Genomic DNA, 24,238 nt, shown 5'->3' with positions numbered 1-24,238 from the left:
ATGAAGTAGTGCTTCAGCACACACACCAGAATTGCTAACTGTTTAAAAAAAATAGTGATACAAAATATTGGCAAGGATATAGAATAATGGAAACTTTCATATTCTGCTGATGGGAGTATAATTGGTACAGTGGTTTTAGAAACCTGTTTGATATCACTTCTTAAATTCAAACACATGCATAACCTATGATCTAGGATTTCTACTCATTACTGTATCGCAAACAGAAGAGATAAGTCCAGAAATGTTCTTGGTAGCATTATTCACAATAGCTCAAATCTAAAAACAACTCAAAATTCTATCAATAGACTTCAGAAAAGATGGCAACATGGGTAAACACATCTCACCTCCTGACACAACCACATCAAAATTTCAACTAAACTACAGAACAGCCATCATTCAGACCTGCCAGAAATTGAGCTGAATAAAAGTCCTACAACTACAGAATTAAAGAAGAAACCACATCGAGGCTAGTAGGAGGGGCAGAGATACAGAACAGGCTGGTCCCACACCCACGTGTGGCAGATAAAAATCAGGAGGGATACCTCAGGAAGAAAGGGTTGCAGCTCCACTCCAGGCCCCTCAGCTCAGGATTCCCGTGCCAGGAAGATAAGTTCCCCATAACTTCTGGATATAAAAACCAATGGAGATTGAGGTTGTGGAAGACAAACTTGTGGAATTCCAGGCATTGTCTCTCAGAAGGCCCACACACAGACTTATTCAGCCTTATTCCCTCTGACCTCCAGTGCAAGAGCGGCATCAGAGATATATGGTAGGAAGTGAATTGTCCAGCATCAGAGTAAGAACTTGAGAGCAGATTTTTCTCACATAGAAGGGCTGACAAGGCCATCGTTTCCTTTCTGAGCTCTCCCCCAGCAGAGCCAGCAGGCTAGCATTATATCTGTCTCCATCAACCTGGCCTATAGTTTGCCCCACCATGGTGATTCCCTGAGGCCCTGACCAACCCAAATTTCGGGCCTACCCAAACTGTTTCCAGTGGCTTTTCCATACAAATGGCTTGTCTTGGCTCATGCTTCAGATTTTCCTAAATTCTCTCAAACAAGTAGCATCTGGCCGTAGCAAGCCCCATACCTCTCTCTAAATAGAACCAGACCTGGCAGTAGCACCAGCTGGCCTTGGTGCATAGCTTGGCCTCACCTGAGCACCTCCAAGCCTAGTAAAAATAGTAGCCATCTGTAGATCACAAGTGGTGGCTGACCTTGGACATGCCAACAGCAATCAACACTCAACTACCGGAGGAGGGTGTATACAGCCCACACAGTGAGGGTACTTCAAGTACCCAGCTTGGGTGATAGAGGAGGCTGTGCCACTGGACCGTAAAGAACACCTACTACATTAGGCCACTCTACCAAGCCAGGGAGTCATAGCAGCTCTACCTAATATGTGGAAACAAACTAGGGAGGCTGCCAAAATGAGGAGACAAAGAAACAAGGCCCAAATGAAAGACCAGATCACAACTCCAGAAAAAGAGCTAAACAAAATGGAGATAAGCAATCTATCCGGTACAGAGTTCAAAACACTGGTTATGAGGATGCTTAAGGAACATAGTGAAGACCTCAACAGCATAAAAAAGATCCAGTCAGAGAATGAAAGATACACTAATTGAAATAAAGAACAACTTACAGGGACTCAAAGTACAGTGGAAGAGCCAAGAGTCAAATCAGCAATTTAGAATATAAGGAAACAAAAAATACCATGTCACAGCAGCAAGAAGGAAAAAGAATCCAAAAAAATGAGGTTAGTGTAAGGAGCCTCTGAGACAACTTCAGGTATACCAATATTCACATCATGGAGGTCCTGGAGGGAGAAGAGAGAGAGAGCAAGATATTGGCCACCTATTTGAGAAAAAAATGACAGAAAAACTTCCCTGAGTTGATGAAAGAAATAGACATGTAAGTCCAAGAAACACAGAGAGTCCCAAAGAAGTTGGATCCAAGTAAGCACACACCAAGGCACATCATAATTGCATTACCCAAGATTAAAGATAAGAAGATAATCTTAAAAGCAGCAAGATAAAAGGAGACGGTTTCCTACAAAGGAGTTCCCATAAAACTGTCAGCTGATTTCTCAACAGAATTTTGCAGGCCAGATTGGCAAGAAATATTCAAAGTGATGAAAAGCAAGGACCTGCAACCAAGATTATTCTACCCAGCAAAGCTATCATTTAGAACTTCCCAGAGAAGAAAAAGCTAAAGGAGCTCATCACCACCAAACCAGCATTATATGAAACATTAGAGGGTTTTCTTTAAGAAGAAGATCAAAAGTATGAACAATAAAATGGCAGTAAATACACACCTATCAACAATTTTATCTGAAAACTAAACAAACAAGCAGAACAGAAACAGAATCATAGATTTAGAGAATGTTTTGATGGTTGCCAGATGGGAAGGGGGTGTAGGGGAATGGGTGCAGAGGTCAGGGGATTAAGAAGTACAAATTTGTAGTTACAGAATAATCGTGGTGATGTAAAGTACAGCACAGGGAACAGAATAGCCAAAGAACATATAGCATGACCCATAGGTATGGACAGTGGTTTGGAGATTGCTGAGGGAATGAAGAGCTAGATGGGGGTGGGCAAAAGGGGAAAATTTGGGACAAGTGTAATAGCATAAACAATAAAATATATAAATTTCTAAAAGTCTATCAATAGTACAGTAGATAAATAAAATGTGATGTAGTCATACAATAGAATATAACCTCCCCTATCACCCCAGCTGGGTACTCAGGGCATGCCCCTTGTGTGGGCTGAGTATATCCTCCTCTTGTTTTTGAACCTTGATGGTTGTTGGCAAATCACTGGGAAGTATTTAACCAAGCCAGTCAGCTGCAAGGACTGGCTGTGACCACTTACCACCAATCTCCACCATCTTTGGAGGACCAGCTGTGCAGGGGCAGGGTGGTGGTGGTCTGACATGGTCTGTAGCTGTCTACTGGTTATGCTGGCCTTAGGGTTTCCCAGGCAGTGAAGGCCAAGGTCAGCTCCCACCTGTGTTTTATTCAGGGCCTCCCTACCTGAGCTTATTGTAAAGCAATCTGAAATCACTGCTACTTGTGCTGGGCTTGAAGACTTCTAGGCAAAGCCAAGCTGTGAATCTAATCTGGCTACCTCTAGGGCTCACTGAAGCCAGCTTTTGCTTGTTTGGTAAGATTTAGCTGTCAAGATGAGCCATTCTTATGGAAAATTGGCTTGAGTAGGCCCATAAATTGGGTGGGGCTGAGAGTGTCTGGGCTTCTCCAAGGCATGTTAAACAGTGTTAGCCAGGTTGATGGAGTCTCACATATGAAACTGTCACAGGTGGGCACAGGTAACCAGGTTCTTAGTGATCGGGACAAAGAATTGAACCAAACACCCAGAGTTCATAGAAGAGAACATGGGAGCAGGCCAACTCCAAGCAGAGATTGACCTCATGGGCTGGAGGGACTCTATTCTTATAGGGAGGATCCTTTCTGGCTAGTTTTAGTGGGCTTTTACTGAGTATATACAAGTAGTTGCATTACTTTAAAGCTACTGTGCATGTGGTTTCCCATGATCCTCCCCGATTGGCCACCAGGAAAGAGGGTCCCACAATGCTACCGAATTGACCCCCGTTTCTCCTGGGGTCCCCCTGTACTAGGTTCACCTTTCCCTAAGCCAGAGAATTATAGCTCTCCATGCTCGAGATTGGTGAAAAAGAAAAGAGTTATTTATTCAAGTTATACAGACTAAAAGTAATGACTTAATGTCTTTGTCAAAATCCCAAAGTCCCTTGAAACACCCACAAACACACACAGTCCTTCCTCCCCTCTTTGCCCAGTCTGGGGTACCGTATCTCAGGAAAAGAAATAGATATCCGTGGCTTAGGCAGCTCTCGGTTCTTCTTAGTAATTTGTGCCCAGCTGGCAGGCCTTCCTTAGTTCCCAGCAGCATTGGTTGTGTTGCCAGGATCTCCAGCTAAAGCCTCGTGGTGATTCTTCTCAAGGCTGGCGGGGGGGGGGGGGGGGCAGTGATCCCCCTTTCTGGGAGAGTGGTGGAGGTGGCGGCGGCAGCGCTGAGAGGGCTAGCACGGAGCTCATTGTGTCCTGGCCAGAGCAGGTGGCTGCAAGGTTGGCTGAGCTCGAGCGGTGCGAGTGTGGGCGCAGCTTGCTGAGGCCTGACCATGGCTGCAGCGGCCAGGCAGTGACCCGGTGCTCCAGAGTCACTTACTGGTGGCCCCTTCTTGCGGCCGCAGCTGCAGAGCCGGCTGGGGCTTGGAGCCCGGCGGTAGACGAGCCACAGGTGGCTGCATCGCGGAGTGTTGTCTGTGCGGCTGCGGGAGTCCCCACTCTGCTAAAGCCGCATGGTTCTCTCTTCAGTGGCTGCAGTCCTCCCTGCACTGCCATAGCTGCATGGTTCTCTCCTCAATGGCCACCAAGTCTGGGTTTTAAATCCCCACGGCCAATATTCCTCTGCAGCCCCATTTCCGACTCCTCCCACACTCGGCCTCACATGCCAGAACTCTCAAAGCCTTCCAGCTTTACTGGGCTGCCATCATGAGTCTGGGCAGGCGTGGCCCCATGTCATGGAGCCAATGTTCTCTGAGCTCCCACGCAGGCGCTGTAACTCGGGGACCTGCCCCCCAGTTACATCTTGGTGGGGAAGTTACTTCCGTTCCCCTGGGTCAGAGCTGATCACAGCTATTTAACATATCTATGCAACCAGTTAAAGGTTATAGATATGCTAAATGACCACATCAGAGGGTAGCTGCAAGGCTGTTGCTATGCGAAACAGTTCTCAATGGCCCTGCTTCATTGTCCCTTCCCCTGGGGTGGAGGGTGAAGACATTCTATATATTTTTCTAATATTTCCTGGACACCTTGAGTTCTGAACTCCATTACAAATCCTTCTTTTGGGGACCATTTGGCTGCACCCTCCTACAGCACCAGCTTGCTAAGTTTGTGGGGGGAGAGTTTAGCAAAGGGACAGTGTCCTCTGCTCGCCTTGATGCCAGACACTTCAGTTTCTCCCTGTGTACCACTGGTGCCTTTCAAGCTGCTATCCCAGTGCTGGGGCTCAGAGGGACTGAGTCTGAGTAGGTGACTCCATGTGTGATCTTTAAGAGGAACTGCTTGGGGCTCCAGCAGTTTATTCTGCTGACTCAATCCCTGCTGGTTTTTGCATCCAGAAGTTGTGGGGACTTATCTTCCTGGCACTAGAATGCTGGGCTGGGGGGCCTGGTATGGGTCTGGGACTCCTCACTCCCAAAATATCCCTCCTGAATTTTTGTCCATGTGGTGTGGCACCAGCCCATTCCATGTCTGCACCCCTCCTACCAGTCTGCACAGGTTTGGTTTCTTTAATTCTGTAGTTGTCAGACTTCCATTCAGGTCAATTTCTGATGTTCCTGAGTGATGGTGGTTCTATATTTTAGTTGTACTTTTGATGTGGTTGTGCAAAGAGGGGAGACATGTCTGCCTGTGCCACCATCTTAACCAGAAGTCCCCTGACTCCATTTTTATAAAATTCAAAAAACAAGTAAAACTGTACTATAGAGTTCCAGAGGATGTATGTTTAAGTAGGGGAACTACAAAGACAGACAGAAAGTAAATAATAAAAGTCAAGATATTTATTACTTTGGGGAAAGGAGGATTAGAAATTGGGAAGGGTCTGGAGGGGAGCTTCTGGGTTGTTGGCAGTGTTTATTTTTTTTAAGCTGGTGATGATTAGCATGTATAATACGTGATGATTCATTTTTATTACATTTTTAGTGTGTGTGCTCTTCTGTGTGTGTTTCTCAATAAAAATTTAAAGAAAGAAATATTTAACACATCAGTATATATCTTTATATGTATGTATATGTGTTGAATCTATTCAACAGTATATAAATGCCTATTTTGTGAAGATAGTATGTTAAAGACTAATAATTTAATTTCCCCTTTGTTTTTGTAGGAGTATGTTTATCCAGAAGCCAGAGACAGACAATACTTATTATTTTTCCATAAAGGAGCCAAAAAGTCACGTTTCGACCTAGAGAAATACAATCAACTCAAGGATGCAATTGCTCAGGTAAGTTTTCTACAAATAAAATTTAATAAGTCCTAATTTCACCTTGTATGGTATTAGTATTGTCTATAACCACAGCACTTCAGTGAGTAAACTCTGAAAGAATGACCCAACACTCTTCTTCCTATATAAATTGTTCCTTAGTTGATAAAAATGGCTATTTTAGCATGAACACCTCTAGAGGGTTTTATAACACAGCAGATGAAAAGATGTGGGTCCTAGCTCTCCTATTAATACTAGCATGTTGAAATTTTTAGACCTATTTTTACTTTTTCATTTTGTTTCTTTAAAGTTGTCTATTTTTACTTTTCTTGCTTTTTAAAAATCTTTCTATAATAACTGACCCAGAGATTTCTCACCTGAAATGTGTAGTAGCAATGGGGCAAAAAACAGAATCTAGGTAAGAGAGAGAGACTACTAGGAATCTTTGCCAGGAGCAGGTGAGAGCTTATTGAACTACAAGGTGCTTTTTAAAAAGAGTAGAATATTTTATTTTTCATAATCATTACTTCTTTCAGATTTCTGAGTGTGCCTTCCTCACTCTGATGTATTAGTTTTTGGTGAATAAATTCTCATCTTATTTTCTGTAGTCTTTTATGACTTTAGAGATTTTTCAAAAATCTCCAGGAGCTCTTCCCCTCCTCTTAAATGTCTAGTTGCTCCTCTGTGGACCTCCTCTGCCTTCTGTGTCCCTTTGGTGATGCGGTTGTGCTGTGAATAAGCTTATTAATCCATCTTCCTGCGTTGGCCCAAGAGGACTAATGTCTTCTGTTGTTCTGGGCGGTGGTTCTCAGGTGGAGGGAATGCAACAGAATCATCTCTGGAGCTATGAAAAAGGCAGATGCTTCAGCCCCAACTTAAGCCTATTAATCTAGCTTCTCCAGGGCGAGGGTCAAACAAGTGTGAGTTTTAAAGGTGCTGCATAGCAGCTATCGAAAAACTTAATTGTTGGGTAAATAACACCAAAAGTCTTGATCAGCATAAATTACATTTCTGGCTCCAGGCAAAGGTTTGTTGAAAGGGCTTCCCTCTGGAAAAATACCACCAGGGTGCATCAGATGCTCCCCATATGTTTGAGTTCTGCCCTGTAGGTAGCACAGACTTGCTGGAGCTCTGTTGACAGCTGAAGCTGCCCGACTTTGGTTTTGGTCCCTCTTTGTTGTCCCATTGTCACGGAGACACTTATTTTGAGAGTAATTGAGATGATTTCTCTGACGCATAGTGATGGAGGAAAGACAGTTTCCTTTTCTTAGAAGACACTGATATTAATGAAAACCTCCCTAGCCAGTTTTTCTCACCTTTTGTTTCTATTCTAGGCAGAAATGGACCTTAAGAGACTGAGAGACCCATTACAAGTACATCTGCCCCTCCGACAAATTGGTGAAAAAGATTGATCTGCAAAGAGCCTCTGAATCCCGGCAGAAAGAACACTTGTTTATAACTATTGCCTTTTTAATTAAAACATTGCAGGTGGAAGCTGGGAGCCATGTTGGGGTGGAGGGTTTTTACCTTTAACTAAAAAACAAAAACAAAAACAACAAGGATCTTAGGGAAGAAAGTAATGTTAAAATCTGAGGATCAAGCTTTGTGAAATACAAGCTCAAAGGGCTTAGTGAATCTTGTCTTAATCAAGCATCTCAGTTCTTGGATGAAATGATATATTATACAGTAGAGAGAGTCATAAACAGTAAGTGATGTTGGGGTGTTAGTTTCTTGCATCTTCATTGCAGGTCAACAAAACAATAACACACCAGCACCCCACTCTGCTCTATTTTTTTTATTTAACTTTTCTTATTTTTGACATAGGAGTCAATAAATATACAGAAAAGCAAATCCTCGAGCTGTGTGGGTGGCAAACAGAGTCTGAGCCCATGTCATTGGCGTTTATTTTCGAGTGGACCTAGCCTCAACAAAGTAAACCAGCAGTCTCTCCTGCTTCTGCCCCTTTTTGGACCACCCACACCTGTTGGTTATATTTTATCCATGTGATTATTGGAACCAACTTATGACTGATGATTGACACTTTGGATTATCTTTATTACCTTCTTAAATGTCTGTATATTCCAGTGCTCTGGATCGGTATCTAGAAATTATTGGCAACACTGCATGAGGTTTGGTTTGGTTTTGTTTTCTACTAATTAATCTTTTGAGAGGAGGCAGAATTTCCCTCCTTTAACTATCCCACTGATAGTCCCCTCTCCCTCCACAACTCAACTTGGAGGGGAGGGTTCAGCTGTATTAACAAATCAGGAAGATGTAAGGTTTACAAATTGGCTAAAAATCATGGCTTTGTGGCCATTTCAGAACCAGAATAATTTCATTACTGTTAACCTGCTTGTGTGACAGCATGTCTGGAGGCTTCGTTAATCTCGAAGGACGTGCACACACTTCCACACTGTCTGTGAGCCCTCCCACCTCCACAGCTTCAGCAGTTGTAAATCAAGTGTGTGGACCTCAAAGGGTGCAATTTATCTTTATACAGGAAAACATTTCTATGGCTTCTTTCAGCCTACCTTCTTCACCCAATTTTTTCTTAAATTAAGAGAAAGAAGCTTTAATCTTATACTCTATCAAAATATTTTCTACCATATTTCCAGATGACACATGCACTTGAAAATCAAAGGAACCTGTCTAATCTTCTGTTTTTAATTTCTGTGGAGGCAGGATGGAGAGGATGATGGGGCTTCCACACAGCTGATTGGCTTTTTTCTTTCACATCATTCATCCCTCCTCATCATGGCAAGGGATTTATTTCTCTTTTTCTTTCTCCTTTGGAATCATTGTGTATAAAAAGAAAGCTTTTTAATGACAAACCCAGACTCCAGGTGCCTTGCAAAGGTTGAAGGCCAGCCAGGATTGCTGCTGCTGCTGCCCCTGCCACCGCCCCTTCCACTGGCATGACGGAATGAAAGGATGCATGTCCCCACTTCCCAGCCCCTCCTCCACTTCCTTCCCCTGCCCACCCCCTAGTTGCAACCTCTTCCTTCATTTATTTTTTGTTAAGTTGTATGAATTATTTTTAAACCATTTATCCTGTTTGTGCACAGGGTTTTTAAGAAGAATAGCACAGTGCAATGAGCAAGTCCTTTAAGGGTGTGTGGGAGGCAAGGGAGGGAGGAAGGATGTGGAGAAAAGTCCTTTAAACAAATAGCAAAATATTGAACATGTGTAAAATCCTGTATCATTTATGAAATATGTATAAAAAGCAATGTAACTTCTGGAACAATAAATACTTATTCAATTTTTGAACTATAGCATCTCATTCTTTAAGGCAAAACTGAAAAAAAAGAGAAAACTTACTTTCCTGTGATTTTAGGTGGGAATCTTTTTACTTCTAAAATTAATTTTTATAAAAATACCATTTTGAAATCAAGATTTGTTCCTAGAACTTATATTTTAAAACAAGCATTTCATTAATTTTTCCTGAGCTTGAATGGTCACTACCTTCCTATTTTTCCAGAGCCACCCAAGGGTAAGTGGCCTATATAACCATAATAAAGCCAGTGGCAACACTGAGACTAATTTCATTAATTCCTGATCAACAGGAAAAGTATCCCTTATATCAGACCACCAGATTGCCCATGTGGTCTCCTAGAGTCCAGAAAGTTGTTCAAGGATGAACCAAGGTTAAATGTTATTTTAAGAGTTTACCCCTGGCTAGTGTGGCTCAGTGGACTGAGCACTGGCCTGCAAACCAAAGGGTTGCTGGTTCTGTTCCCAGTCAGGGCATATACCTGGGTTGTGGACTAGGTCTCCAGTAGGGAGCGTGCAAGAAGCAACCACACATTGATGTTTCCCTCTTTCTCCCTCCCTTCTCCTTTCTCTAAAATAAATAAAATCTTTTTAAAAAGAGTTCATATCAAGTTTATAATCAAACAAGAAAATATCACATACTGCCTAGTTCATCAAAGGCATATCAAAAAAACACCTATTACGTAAAAGATTTAAATCATGCTCATATCAGTAAATGCAGAAAAAGCTTTCGGCGAGATATAATAGCCATTTATGATTAAAACACTCAAAATGAGTATAGGAGGAAAGTATCTCAAGGTGATAAAGGCCATACATGACAAACCCTCAGGTAATATCATAAAGGTGAAAAAGCCTTTCCTTTAAGACCAGGAATGTGACAAGGATGCCCACTCTCACATTTATGCAACATAGTAGTGGAAGTCCTAGCCACAGCAATCAGGCAACAAAAGAAATAAAAGAGATCCAAATTGAGAATGAAGAAGTTAAATTGTCACTGTTTGCAGACAGCATGATTCTGTACGACTCCACCAAAAGATTATTAGAAACAATAAAGTTGCAGAATATAAAATCAACATACAAAAAACTGTTGTGTTCCTATCTACTAACAATGAAATATCAGAATAAGAAATAAAGAAGACAATTCCATTTGCCTTGAAACAAAAAAGAGTTTCAATACCAGGGATAAATTTGAAGTAAAGGACCTCGATACACTGAAAACTACAAGCCATTGTTGAAAAAAAATTGAAGATACAAAGAAATGGAAAGATACTCCATGTTGTTCATGGATTAGAATTAACAGTTAAAATTACCACATTACCTAAAGCAATAAACAGGTTTAATGCAATCCCCATCAAAATCCCAATGCCATTTTTCAAAGAAACAAAAAATTCTCAAATTTGTGTTGAAATGCTAAGTAGCCAAAGCAAGCCTGAGGAAAGAACAAAGTCATAAATACCACACTCCTTGACTTCAGATTATACCACAGAGTCACAGTAATCAAAACAGCATAGTATTGGGGAAAAAAAAAAAAAAACAGACACTATGGAAAAAATGTCCAATGGAATAGAATTAAGAACACAGAAATAAACCCACACATATATGGGCAACTGCTTTTTGACCAAGCAGCCAAAACATACAATGGAAAAAGGAAAAGCCTTTTCAATAAATGGTGGTAGAAAACTTGGAAAGCCACATACAAAAGAATGAAACTAGATTGCTGATACTGCACATAAAAATTAACTCAAAATGGATTAAAGTCTTGAATATAAGACCTAAAACAATAAAATACATAGAAGAAAACAGGCACTTAACTGTGGACCTGGTCTCAGGGTTTTTTGTGATCTGGACACCAAATGCAGGAGAAATAAAAGCAAAAATAATGGGGCTACATCAAACTATAAAGCTTCTCCACAACAAAGGAAACCATCAACAAAACAAAAGGGAGAAGATACTTGCAAATGATACCCCTGAAAATGGGCTAATGTCCAAAATTCACAAGTAGTTCATACAAGTAAAAAACAATCCAATTAAAAATGCGCCAAGGGCCCAAACCAGACACTTCTCCGAAGAGGACATATAGATGGCAAATAGACATATGAAAAGATGTTCAACATCACTAATCATAAGAGAAATGCAAATTAAAGCCACAATGAAATACCACCTCATACCAATGTCAGAATAGCTATTACCAATCAGAATAGCTATTATCAATAAATCAACAAACAAGATGTGCTGGCAAAGATGTGGAGAAAGGGGAACCTTCCTATACTGCTGATGGGTATGTAAATTGGTACAGCCTCTATGGAAAACAGTATGGAGGTTCCTCAAAAAATTAAGAATAGAGGTACCATATGACCCAACAATCCCTCTCCTGGGTGTATATCCCCCCAAATTGAAAATGTTTATTTGTAAAGATATGTGTACCCCTGTATTGCAGCATGATTCACAATAGCCAAGACATGGAAACAGCTTAAGTGTCCTTTGACAGATGACTGGATAAAGATGATGTGATATGTATATACAGTGGAATACTATTCAGCCATAAAAATGATGAAATTGCTATTTCAGTGGATGGATCTTGAGAGTATCATACTGAGTGAAATAAACTATAAGGAAAAAGACATGAACCCTATGATTTCACTTATGTGGGATCTAAAACAAAGCAACAAATGAACAAACAAAACAAGCTCATAGAAGCAAACAACATAGAGTCATTACCGGGGATAAGGGAGGGTGAGGGAAGGATGAAGAGAATAAAGAGGGTCAAATATATGACGCTGGAAGGAGACTAAACTCCGGGTGGTGAGCACACATGCAATATACAGACACATTACAGAATTGTATACCTGAAATTGACATAATGTTATTAAACAGTGTTACCTCCAATAAATTTATTGAAGGAAAAAATTGCATTAAGTGTCTGAATTAAAAATGTATTAAATGTCTGACTGCATTTAGTGTGGTAGAAGATGTAAAAGAGCCTCCTTAGCTACCTAAAGTGCTCCCAGCAACCTAATGGATATCCCCAAGATATGTGCATGGTATACATAGAAGATTGAAACTGTTAAGCTCTTGTTTGCATTCAACAAATACCATCTACATATTCCACGACATTCTGTTAGGCTTTAGTAAATTTTCAGTGGAGATCATGGAGAGTGTTAAATCCATTAGCGAGTGTTGATAATGCAGTTTTGCTAAAAGGTCATAGACTTGTAGAGCTGGAAAAGTAAAAGAATTCTGGGAGTAGGGTCCCTAGAGCAGGAGCTTGGCATCTCTGTCTTAAAAATGCACGTTTTCTGCCCCTTACTGAATCAGAAAGTAGGAGGGAACCAACAATAACAAGTCCTCCTGATGATTCTGATGCAAACCATTGATTTCATCAAACCAATGCTTTAAAAAGAGGGAAACTGAGGCACAGAGAGAGCAGCTATGTCACAACTCGTTCAACTTTTCAATCATACCCTCGCAAGTGACTGGAGGACTGGTGAGTATGGCAAATGTGGTGAATGGGAGGAATAGAGTTCACGCCTCACATGCTAATGGATCTTCCTTGTCAGGGCATAGCGTGGTAAGCACGTAGCAGATGACTACAAGAACAAATAGGTTGAAATGTTAAAGTGTACCTGGAAAGATTTCACAAAAAGTGGAACTTACTAGATTTTAGAACTCAGTTTCACCAAATTGTTAAGGGCTGTGATTCACTTTTACCACTGACAACAAACTTTAGTTTGTTGCTCTCCTGTATGTCCAAACTCCTTGTCTCCAAAACACACTACGTGATTACTTCCTTAGGATGAATGTATAGGTTAATTTTAGTGTAGCCTACTGAATATAAAATGACCCACTCTATACATTCTCATTTACATATGTTCTATAAATGAATCATTCCACTGAGCAGTTCCTCCTCGAAGCTGCCCTCAGCTCCTGTGACTCTATTCCTGGATTTCCTTCTAGAAATATCTGACTACTACTCAGTCTCTTTTGCAGCATCCTCTTCCTCTGCCCACATCTTTGGGCTTGTCTGAGGTTCAATCTTGGATCCCATTTTCCATGGATGATCATCCACTCCTCTCCCTGAGATCTATCCTGAACAGCAGATTGCTTTATCCACCTCCTAACTGATCTATTTCCAGCACTTCCATATGCATTAAATTCTTTCAGTATCACCAGTGTAGTTTTTTTTTTTTAAGTTAATCTTCACCTAAGGATATGTTTACTGATTTAGAGAAAGGAAGAGAGAGAGAGAGAGAGAGACATTGATTGGTTATGTCCTGCATATGCCCCCACTGGAGTTCAAACCCATAACCCAGGCATGTGCCCTGACCAGGAATCAAACCAGCAACCTTTTGGTGTAAGGGATGACACTCCAACCAATTGAGCCATCCAGCCAGGGCCATATTTTTGTTTTTAATTTCTAATAGCACACACATTAGAAAAAAAGAAAATATGAAAAAGAATTAACATCAAATACGGGCTAAAAGACTCCACAAGAAGCAATATCTAGACTATGAGACATTCTACAGGACAAATGACTTGGATTCTGGAACAAATGAGGGGAGGGAACCATTATAGATTTTAAAAACTTAAGAATATGATTCTTGTTTGGATCCTGACTGTCTCAAACCAGCAATACAAAGAAATTTTTTAAATAATTGGGGAAATTTAAATATGGAATGGGCATTAGATATGAAGGAATTATTACTAAGTTTTTGAAGTTGTAGTAATGATATTACGATAATGGAAAATGGAAACATTCCTGTGTTAGAAATGCATACTGATGTATAAATGAAATAAGAATGACAAACGTTAGCAATTGCTGCTGGGTGTTCATTATTGTTTACCTTTGTATATATTTAAATTTTTTCATCATAAAAAGTTAAAATGAAAAGGCAGGTCAACTGAAAAAAAAGTGGGATAAAAAAAAATCCTTCCATCCTGGGAATGCTTGTTTACAGAACCGAGGGGCTATCTGCTAAAAGTCCTTGACTCAAGCAATCAGTCCTGGCAGCAAATCTGGGTTTATCTCGACTGCACATCCTCTGGTGATTTGCAGCCCACACCGAGCACTCAAACAGCTTCTCAGGAACAGGAAATTGCAGGGTTCTGTTGTTTTCTGTCGAGAGCACTCTGACACTTAGCAGCACTGCCCAGCCTGAGACAGCTCCTCAGTCCCAGAGTCGTTCGCTGCTGACATCAAATTGCAACTTCAGCTAATGGTCAAGTTGCCTGTGTTCCGCTAGTATTAGTAGTGATCAAGTACCTACAAGTTCATGTCCATGGAAATCCCTTGCTAGCCATCGAACTCTGTTCTTGCAGGGACCGCTTTTCCCTCTCAAAAACCAGGGACCGGCCCACCATCTGAACCCTAGTATAAGCACTAGTGTTTAATTGAACGGAAACCCTTAGAGGAAAGGGGCCACAATCATTTGACTGCCACTTAGCATAGTAAAACATTGTGCTAAAATATTTTAAAGATAAGTTTAAGGACTACTTCCTAAAGACAATAGTCGTCCTTTCTCAGTCACTAGACATTTGGTTGTCAGGGAAAGAAACAGAGAAGAGAAAAAGTATAGGAGTAACAGAAGCCCAAAGCACCTGGTCCAGGTAAAATCAAGGAAGAAAAGTTTTGATTTCATTCAGATCCTTGTTTAATATAGGACTTAAAAACAAACACACAAAAACCTTGCCCCTACCCTTCTTTTTATCCCTCACCTTAACATCGTCTTCAGTAACAGCGTGTGCCAGTTCTCAGGTACCCGCAGTGTGGACTGCTAGGGAGCTAGCCAACTTCAAGCCTGTAATTACTCCAGACACATTATAGACAGGTCTCTATGTTTTCCCTCTCTCAGCTAAAAATGAAGCTCTAGTAAAATGTGTCACTTACTTTCCAGTGTTGTCCATAAGGAGTAGTTTCTAATTTGAAATTCCTACCCCTAGCTTAGTGTGAGAATTAGTAAAATAAATGATACTAAACTATTTTAAATTGGGGGAAGAGAAGCACCATGAAAACATAACAATATTTACTGTTGCTTAAATTGATAAAAACACAAGTTAAACCTATTTCTTTAAGAAGTTTTGAGACCAAAGATCACAATAAAAGACTTAGGGGTTTGCTATAAGAGAGTATCATCCCCATTCCACAACTGTCCTTACTACCTTTCTGTGCGCTCTTGTAAACTACTTGACCTCTGAACAAGACACTTCTCAGTGACCAGCTCCAGCAACTGGGCTTCCTCCCGTCCTCTCTTCGTAGCAGTGGCGTGGCTGCAGCATCACAAAGTCAATTCCTAGAGGTCACGAAATAAGATTTTGATGTGAGGGACGCCCCTCGTTTACAGTTCCCTTCTGGGTAAGATACGGAGGCCTCATTGCAGGGAATTCTCAAGTGAAAACAATAGGAGGATGAGGGGTTGTAAGTATTTTTCCCCAAAGAAATATATCAATAAAGTAACCCGGTTGACAGTGTAAAGCAGTGCATCTATGTGGGGTCAAGGCCAGAGCAATGGACAGCTTATCTTACTCATCCTTTTCCTCTGATAAAGCCCCAAGCAGCACTGAAAAGTCTTTCTTCACAAGAGCCTCGAGGCTTTTTAAAAAGTGCTCTGAAAAAGAAGGGGACAAAAGGAAACTGAAATTACGAGGAGTTTCCAGTCTGCTTCTGGTGGCTGATCCAGAAGGATGCCTCAGTTGCTGCTTCTCACCTGCCTCTTCATCACCGTTACACCTGCAGCACCAATGGGTGAGTCTAGTGGCACGCAGTCGGCATCCTGAACTTTCTGTTGTGGGAAATTGCTGTTATGTACAGATTATTAAGAGCTATATTCTAGTATCTGAAATACGGGGTCTACAATAGTGTAAGAAAAGTCACTGATAACCTATGATGATATATTTTCAGAGAATTTCTGTTTCATGGTCTTCTTAGCCTCTTGCCTGGGCAGCCAAAATTTCCTTGGATCAGCCATTTCCAACAGCTTTCCACTAGCTAAACGTTGCTTACAGTGCGTGTAAAAGGAAGTCTGACCTCTTTATATTTGAGGCACTTCTATAGTTACAACTTTAAGAGCAAAAGCGGCGATGTTTAGAGTTGAGGATAGAGCTTTTCTCTTTAATACTTCCAAGAGACTAATTGCGAGCCATAGCTCCGTGAAAGGCACAGATCTGGTAAATTAAACTTCTCAGCGTCGGCATCTGGAAGCACGGCTCTGTGCACAGGCCGAATGAGTCTTAAACTGTCTCCCTGCTCAGGCCGACACAAAACTGGCCAACCAGCTGAAGTTTCAATTCCAGTTACTAACAAATGTCTCTCTCCCTTTTCCAGTAGAATTTAAGTTCTAATTGGAAGAGAATGTGAGAGGAGGTTGAGAGGGAGAGAACATTCCTCCTTGGCACTTTTGAGGAACTCAGCACTTTGCTGACCCCGAGCCAGGCCTCGCTTTAGCACCTTTGAGGAGACACACTAGAAATAGGCTTGAGACCCTAAGGACATGAAAACTAAATGTACTGTTTTATCCTGGATGAAATCCTGGAATGGGGCCAAAGACGATAAAATGAAGAATATCTAAATAAGTTGTGTCCTTGAGTTAATAATAATGTGTCAACACTGGTTCATTAATTGTGGCAAAGGTACCATGTATGATGTATCATAATAGGGAAAAGTAGGTGTAGGGTATGTGGGAACTCTTTGTACTATCTTCTCCATTATCCTCAATCTAAAACTGTTTTTAGTAGTCTATGTAAAAAAGATAAGCTTGAACTAAGTTTCATCACCCAGTATCTGTGGCCCACAACTAACCAAGAGTCTCCTAAGCAAAAGCCGTCCTCCCCTCAACCTCGCTCCCTCTCCCAGTCGCTTGCCTTTCTTCCTCTCCCCAGGGGGGCCTCCTGTGCCTCCCAATCACATGCCTTCTCCCTTCCCAGATTTCCTCCCCGCGCCCTGCCCCCAGCCCTTCTAGGACTTTTGACCCCTTGCCCAAAGAAAGATAGATAAAAGGGTAACTCCGGGTGTCTGCAGTGAGGGACGGGGGAATGCTTGCCCTGGGAAGGAGGGGAAGTGACAGAAAGGGAGTGGAGAAGGGAAAGGAGAAGAGGGGGGTGACGCGGGGAGCCAAAGGGGAGAGTAGAGAAGACAGGGAACAGAGAGGGAAGGGAAGTGAGGGGGCGTCCAGGACTGAGCCTGATGGGAGGGGCAGCTTCCAGGGCAAGGACTCCGGAGGGTTGGGGATTCTGGTTCTGCAAACCCTGGGACAAAAGTTCTGGGACCTTGACAGTACCCTTCGCCCCGGCGCTTGGCCACCACGAGGTGCCGAGCCTGGGGTGCACAGAAGTCCCAGCGTCCCCATTGTGGGGACCCCAGAGGGGCGGCCTGCTGGATGGCTGGCAGGCGGATGTCCTGGTAAAGGCAGGAGAGTTTTCTGGCAGGCCGAGGCCCTCCTGACTTGACCTTTGAAAGGACACCACAGGGCTGTTCTTTCTGACGCTCTGCCGACTGAGGCATGTCTGTACGTCAGCAGTTTAGGATGCCCGTGTGCATAATATGGAATTGCGGGCTCCACGCTGAGAGGCTGGAAACAGGAATGAACAGGTTACCAAAAGCACTGAATTACTGCCTTAAAAGAGGTGGAGGTGAATGGATATATTTAATGTTAGGACTATTGCGGGGATTACTTTTTAAAAACATATTATTTATTTATTTTACAGGAGTTAGTAGGAAACTCTGTCCTGTGTGTGCCATATCCCCCCTACAGCCAGAAGTGAACTTTAACAGACAGCACAAGAAATTACAGTTAAATTTAAGGAAAAAAAACATTATAAATCGTAAAACAGTTATTGAGGAACGTTTGGGAATTTCTGTAAAAACCATTAAAAGTTGAGTACCTAACCATTTCTTATAAAATTACAGCCAAGGAAAAGAACCAAACAAATATTTCTATGAATTTATAATCATCTGTGAGATTGCCCTGGAAACCCACAGCTGGGAGAGCAGATGAGGGAATTTTTCCCTTTTGAGAGGAGAGTCTGTCTGACGACATTCCTTCCTCTGGGGACACTGAACTTTGATCTAGGGCATTGTTGTGAGGCCTTAGGGACATTCTAGAGGACAGGGTTGCTCGGCCAAGTGCAGCTCAGCAGGTATGTTATTTCCAGAAAGGGCAGCATCCTACTTATTTCCTGCCCCTAACGGTCACGTGCTCCCTGGGGCCATGCGCAGGAGGCTGCACCCTCCTCTACCCGCAGGTGAAGTTTAGAGGGTAAACTTGAGTGTGAAATGTAGACTGGAAAAATCCGAAATACTTTCTAGACAGCTTAGACTTTGCAATCATGCCCCATCTGCACTTAATTAGTGTGTGTTATCAGCTAAAACTGAAATCCCTGCCCACAACCTGTGTTGGCTTAGTGTGAGTTCCCTGCCTGCAGTGCCGGTTAAGTCAACTTGACATGCATAAGAATGATCGTACTCTCTGGCTAGTGCTCCTTTCTAGAATTTCTTGGTTTTATAGCTTCTTCATACAATTTGCCTACATTAGTTCAATGTTTTCCTGAAGTTGAGGGAAACAGGGAGAATATTGGGAATATTGACGTCTTTACTCATTAAAATGTTTTTGATGAGATGCTTGTCCATGCGGGGTATACACTAAGAATGCATACCAGAAAAATTCTGCCCTATTGTACACAGTGATGCCCTGGCCAATTGTGAATCTACGAAGTTCACGATATTTCCAATGGCCTGATGGAACATACTCACTCTGAGACTCTCTTCCGTAACCACTTGCCAGTATTCCGTGTGTTTCACGTGACTTGTGCCAGAGGCTGTTTCCTCTTCAGTAGGATGAGCTTCACACATTCATTATCAAGTCAAACTTTCCACTAGTGCAAAATTCCAGCTACAATTGTGCTTACAAATGACCACTTTTTGAAAATTTCCAAAGATGGGCTGCTTACCATACTGTGATACCTGTCTGTGACTAGATAGCTGAACAAAATTTGCTTCCCCATAACAATTTGTTCTTGGTCCTATAACTGAATACCTAACTCCTCTTCTACAAGCCCAATCCAGACGTTTGAAAAATTATATGCATATTCTTCAGTCTTCTTTAAACTGCAGTTCTCAGCTCCTTCCCGAGTAAATTATTTAAAACTTCCTTCTATGCCTAGTCACCTTCCTCCGGATTCCAAGTTTATTCATCGCTTCCAGGGAGTATCGCCTCCAGGTGTGAACACAATACTCGAAATATTGTCTGCCAGCGCAGAGTTCAATGAGACTGTAACCCTGACCTCCCTTCTTTGGAACAACTCTCCTTCCATCAGTTGATTTCTGTGGATAACAAGTTTAGCCCAATGCTAACACTAAACCTTAGACAGATTTGAAATAATTTTGTAAAAGGCATTTGGGAAACATGTTTTAAGTCAACTTGGGGAATCTTAAACAGCTACTTTTGGGGACTTTAGAGTATCTCTTTCTGAACCCCAGATAACGTGGGACCAAGAAGGTGGGCTCAGGCCTGGGATATATCAGGTGGTCTCTGGGATGGGATATATCACAAGGTCCCTATGAGGTGTTCTCTTCGCTTCCAGCCCTAGATCCTTGTTCCGCTTACATCAGTCTGAATGAGCCCTGGAGGAACACTGACCACCAGTTTGAAGAGTCTCAAGGCCCACCTCTGTGTGACAACCACGTGGACGGGGAGTGGTACCGCTTCACAAGCATGGCAGGAGATGCCATGCCCACCTTTTGCATACCAGAAAACAGCTGTGGGACCCATGCACCTGTCTGGCTCAATGGCAGCCACCCTCTAGAGGATGAGGGCATCGTGCAGCGCCAAGCCTGTGCAAGCTTCAGAGGGAACTGCTGCCTCTGGAACACCACCGTGGAGGTCAAGGCTTGCCCTAGGGGCTACTATGTGTATCGCCTGACCAAGCCTAGTGTCTGCTTTCATGTCTACTGTGGTCGTGAGTACCTTCCCTGTGCTTTTCGTCCTCCCCCACAAGGCATCAAAGAGAAAAGTGCCATTTGAAATTTAGGCATGGTCGTATCCCAGAGTCCGAGTAACATGGGTTTAGAGCCACATATACCTCTAGATTGTGATTTCTGAGATCTCTTCTTAAATTTCTGAAAAATTCCTGGAGAATAGAAAGGGAAAGGAGCTATGACTTTCATCATTTCTGTTTTATTTTGTCTTCATTTCATTCAAACAAAACATTAGAAAATGAACCCAAAACACTAATCTGGAAGAACATAAGCACCCATATGTTCATTGCAGCATTATTTACAATCGCCAAGATATGGAAGCTGCCCAAGTGTCCACCAGTAGATGAGTGGATAGAACAACTATGGGACATTTACTCAAGGAATACTACTCATCCATAAAAAAGAAGCTTTACCCTTTGCAACAGTATGGATGGACCTGGAGAACATTATGTTAAGTGAAACAAGCCAGCTAGAGAAAAGACAAATCCCATATGATCTCACTCATATGGGGAATCTAATGAACAAACTGAACTAACAAGCAAAGTAGAGACAGACTCATAGATAGCAGGAAAACAGCTGGGTGGGGCAGGGGTGAGGGAGGTTGGGGTGGAGGGATTGAGCAAAAAGGAAGGACTCACAGACATGACAACAGTGTGGTGATGCAGGAGGGAGGAGAATATAAGGGGACTAAATACTAATGGAAAAATACAATAAAATTTTTAAAAAATGAAATGTTGATTTAGGTTGTATAAGTAGTGTATTTCTAACCTTTTTAAGTATGGAGAACCCCTTTTTTAAATCTATATTAGCCATCTATGTGATAGCATTGTGCTTAGTATCCACTGATGTTTTTTAATCATATAGGGAAAACTACTTTAGGTTAATAATACTTTAAAATAAGTTTTTGTGTTATCAGTCCCTTATCAAAATCTATATATATTTTAAAAAGAGTACATAGGAAAAGTAGGAGATAATGTTTGTTTAATCTATAACTCATACTTGGTGAGGCTTTAGATTTGTAGAAGCTCTGTGACCAGACAAGAGCCTGTGGATCTGAAGTTGCGAATCACTGATCTGAATGACAAACATCCCTGGGTCATATCTCTTTCCACTGGACTTACGTAATCCCTGAACTGTGTGATTTCTTGTTGTTTTTTTTGTTTTTGTTGTTGTGGTTTAGATTTCATATATGAGTGAGATCATATGGTATTTGTCTTTCTCTGACGGGCTCATTTCACTTAGCATAATGTTCTCCAAGTCCATCCATACTGTCGCAAAGGATAACATTGTTTCTTTTTTACAACCAAGTAGTATTCCATTGTGGAGACTTCTGTTGATGTTGGCTAGAAGCTAGTAGATTGAATTCATGAATGAGAGTGTCCTCTGGTCCTAGTCCTCACAGAAGCCATCTTCATCCTTCCGTAGATTTTTATGACATCTGCGATGAGGACTGCCACGGCAGCTGCGTGGGTGCCGGCGAGTGCACGTGTGCTCCAGGCACCATGCTGGGCCCCGACCGGCAGACCTGCTTCGGTAAGGGACTAGCCTTGAAGTAAAAACAGGCTACTAAGATCAAAGGGACGAATGACAATCTCTTCCTGACTCAGAGCTCCATTGTTTTTCCAGTTTGTGTCTGAACACCTGGAATGGAGTTTGTCTTTTTAGTTCTTAACTAAAGCTTTGGGACAATTTTATACCATGTTTAGGCATAATCGGGAATGGTGCTGTGCAGCTCAGGAGTCACTAGTCGGGTGTGGTTACTGAGCTCTGGAAATGGGACTACTTTGACTGGAGATTTGAACTTGAAGTTTACTTAATTTTAATTTAAAAACCAATACTTGATTCAGTAATTAGAAAACTGAAAGTGTTTGGGAAAACTTGAGTAGCCAACTGTAAATTTTATGACTCTATATACAGAAGAAATATTTCCCATGAAAATTTCGCATCCAAATTGAGACATGCTATATAAGCATGAAATACACACTGAATTTCAAAGACTAGTTTAAAAAATGTAAAATATCTCAATAATTTTAAAATTGATGATATATTGAAATGAAATATTGTGGACATACTGGATTAAATGAAATATATTATTAAAATTAAAATTAATTTGATCAATTTCTTTGACAAAAAATTTAAATACTACTACTAGAAAATGTTTAATTATTTGCGGGGCTTTCTTTGTATTTCTGTTGGACAGTGGGGTCTAGAATTGTCTAAGGACATCCTCCTACAGCCGCACGAATATAATTTTGGTTTCTCTGAACAGTGTGAGAGGGAAGTCAGACTGCTTGTAAGAGATCCGGAGTTATTTAACTGCACACGTGCTCTGGTTCTGTTGTCTGGAACTGGAAGAAAATACAGTTGGAAAAACCAAGACTGAAGATAATGTTTTCCCTTTAATGTCATGAATGTTTTTGTTCTCAGACTCCAATGGATTTAGAACAGGCCTAGGGACAAAGCGGAGGCCTGCCGTGCACCTTCTCAAGGAGAACTAGCCTAGCAGGTCAGATGTGGACAGGGGATTAGAGTGAAAGGGACACAAACAGCTTCTTAATTGAGAAAAGCTTCTGTTCTTCAGTCCCCTGAATGAGCCCGCCGACCACCCTGTGGGCCCTGTTTAGGCCCCCATAGCAGTTGGTAGGGCTCCTGTGAAGCCCATTTTGACTGTGTGATTTAATGCTAAAAAGTTTGGGGCACAGGACACAACGGCTCCTGTCGTCTCCTCTCCCCCCTCTCACAGCTCACACTTAGACACTCGTTTGTTGGAAAATATTTGGCTTTATTTTTTCTTAATTAAAAAAAATCCTCACACAGGGACATTTTTTCATTTCATTTTTTAGACAGAGAAGGAGGGAGAGTGAGAAACACTGTTATTAGAGAGAAGCATTGATTGGTTGCCTCCCCTGCATGGGAGGACTGGTGATCGTAGGCGCAGACCAGGGGGGTTCCCAGACCGGGGAATCTCATGAACCTGAGCAGCGCACTAAACCCTGCAACCTAGGTATGTGCCCTGACCGGGAATTGAACCTGAACCTTTCAGTTATGGGACAATACTCCAACCAACTGAGCCACACTGGTCAGAGCTTGGCTTTATTTTAAGGCAAGACTTGTTCATTTACTTCTCTTCTTTATGTTTTTTAAGTATAATTGGCATATAATATTACATTAGTTTCATATGTACAACATAGCGATTTGACATTTATATACCTTACAATGTGATCACCACAATTAATTTGATTCATTTATTTCTTTGCCTTTATCTTAACACAACTTTGAATACATTATATAAACAGTACCTAAATTCAACAGCATGAGAGGTATACAGTGAAATGTCTAGCTCTCCCATTTGTTCCATTTCCTACCCACCCTATTCAAAGTAAAATCTTGCATTTTTAAAAAATATATTTCATTGCCCTGGTTGGTGTGGCTCAATGGATTAAGTGCCAGCCTGTAAACCAAAGAGTAGTAGGTTCAATTCCCAGTCAGGGCACATGCCTGGGTTGAGGGCCAGGTCCCCAGTTGGGGCACGCAAGAGGCAACCACACCTTGATGTTTCTCTCCCTCTCATTCTCCCTCCTTTCCCTTCTCTCTAAAAATAAATAAGTAAAATGTTTAGAAAAAATATATTATTGATTATGCTATTATAGTTGACCCAATTTTCCCTCTTTGTCCCACTCCACCTGATGATACCCCCATTCCTACCAGCAATGCCCCCCTTAGCTATGCCCATAGGTCTTGCATATAAGTTCTTTGGCTACTCCATTACCTATCATGTTCTTAACTGTCTATTTAGTAGCTAACAATTTGTGCTTCTTTTTTAAAAATATATATTTTACTGATTATGCTACTACAGTTGTCCCATTTTTTTCTCCCTTTATTCCCCTCCTCCCTGTAACCCCCAACCCACCAGAATTCCCCCACCTTAGTTCATGCCCATGGGTTGTACATACAAGTTCTTCGGCTTCTCCATTTCCCATACT

At 41.7% G+C, this 24,238-nt stretch overlaps 2 protein-coding genes across 8 annotated transcripts in view; both read left to right on the top strand.

Moving 5' to 3' along the window:
• The window catches only part of MCU (mitochondrial calcium uniporter), a 235,299-nt gene extending 226,013 nt beyond the window's left edge, over window positions 1-9,286 (top strand). For 5 of the 6 annotated variants that reach the window (XM_028511834.2, XM_028511835.1, XM_036026816.1 and 2 more), the window contains 2 exons: window positions 5,924-6,040; window positions 7,354-9,286. In XM_028511834.2, the coding sequence (XP_028367635.1) occupies window positions 5,924-6,040; window positions 7,354-7,431 (195 nt within the window). In that variant the 3' untranslated portion in view covers window positions 7,432-9,286. The remainder of the gene's footprint in view (window positions 1-5,923; window positions 6,041-7,353) is intronic. The other variant, XM_036026813.1, reaches the window with a different exon arrangement.
• Window positions 9,287-15,812: 6,526 nt separating this feature from the next.
• OIT3 (oncoprotein induced transcript 3) overlaps window positions 15,813-24,238 on the top strand; it is a 28,891-nt gene continuing 20,465 nt past the window's right edge. The window contains exons 1-3 of one of the 2 annotated variants that reach the window (XM_028513071.2): window positions 15,813-16,028; window positions 19,862-20,236; window positions 21,681-21,788. In XM_028513071.2, the coding sequence (XP_028368872.1) occupies window positions 15,968-16,028; window positions 19,862-20,236; window positions 21,681-21,788 (544 nt within the window). In that variant the 5' untranslated portion in view covers window positions 15,813-15,967. Of the gene's footprint in view, window positions 16,029-17,766; window positions 17,912-19,861; window positions 20,237-21,680; window positions 21,789-24,238 lie in introns of those variants that run through there. The other variant, XM_036026809.1, reaches the window with a different exon arrangement.

Source organism: Phyllostomus discolor, chromosome 5 (genome assembly GCF_004126475.2).
Source record: "Phyllostomus discolor isolate MPI-MPIP mPhyDis1 chromosome 5, mPhyDis1.pri.v3, whole genome shotgun sequence".
Lineage (NCBI taxonomy): Eukaryota > Metazoa > Chordata > Mammalia > Chiroptera > Phyllostomidae > Phyllostomus > Phyllostomus discolor.
The sequence above is the reverse complement of the archived record's forward strand: the minus strand, read 5'-3'. Positions and strand labels throughout refer to the sequence as shown.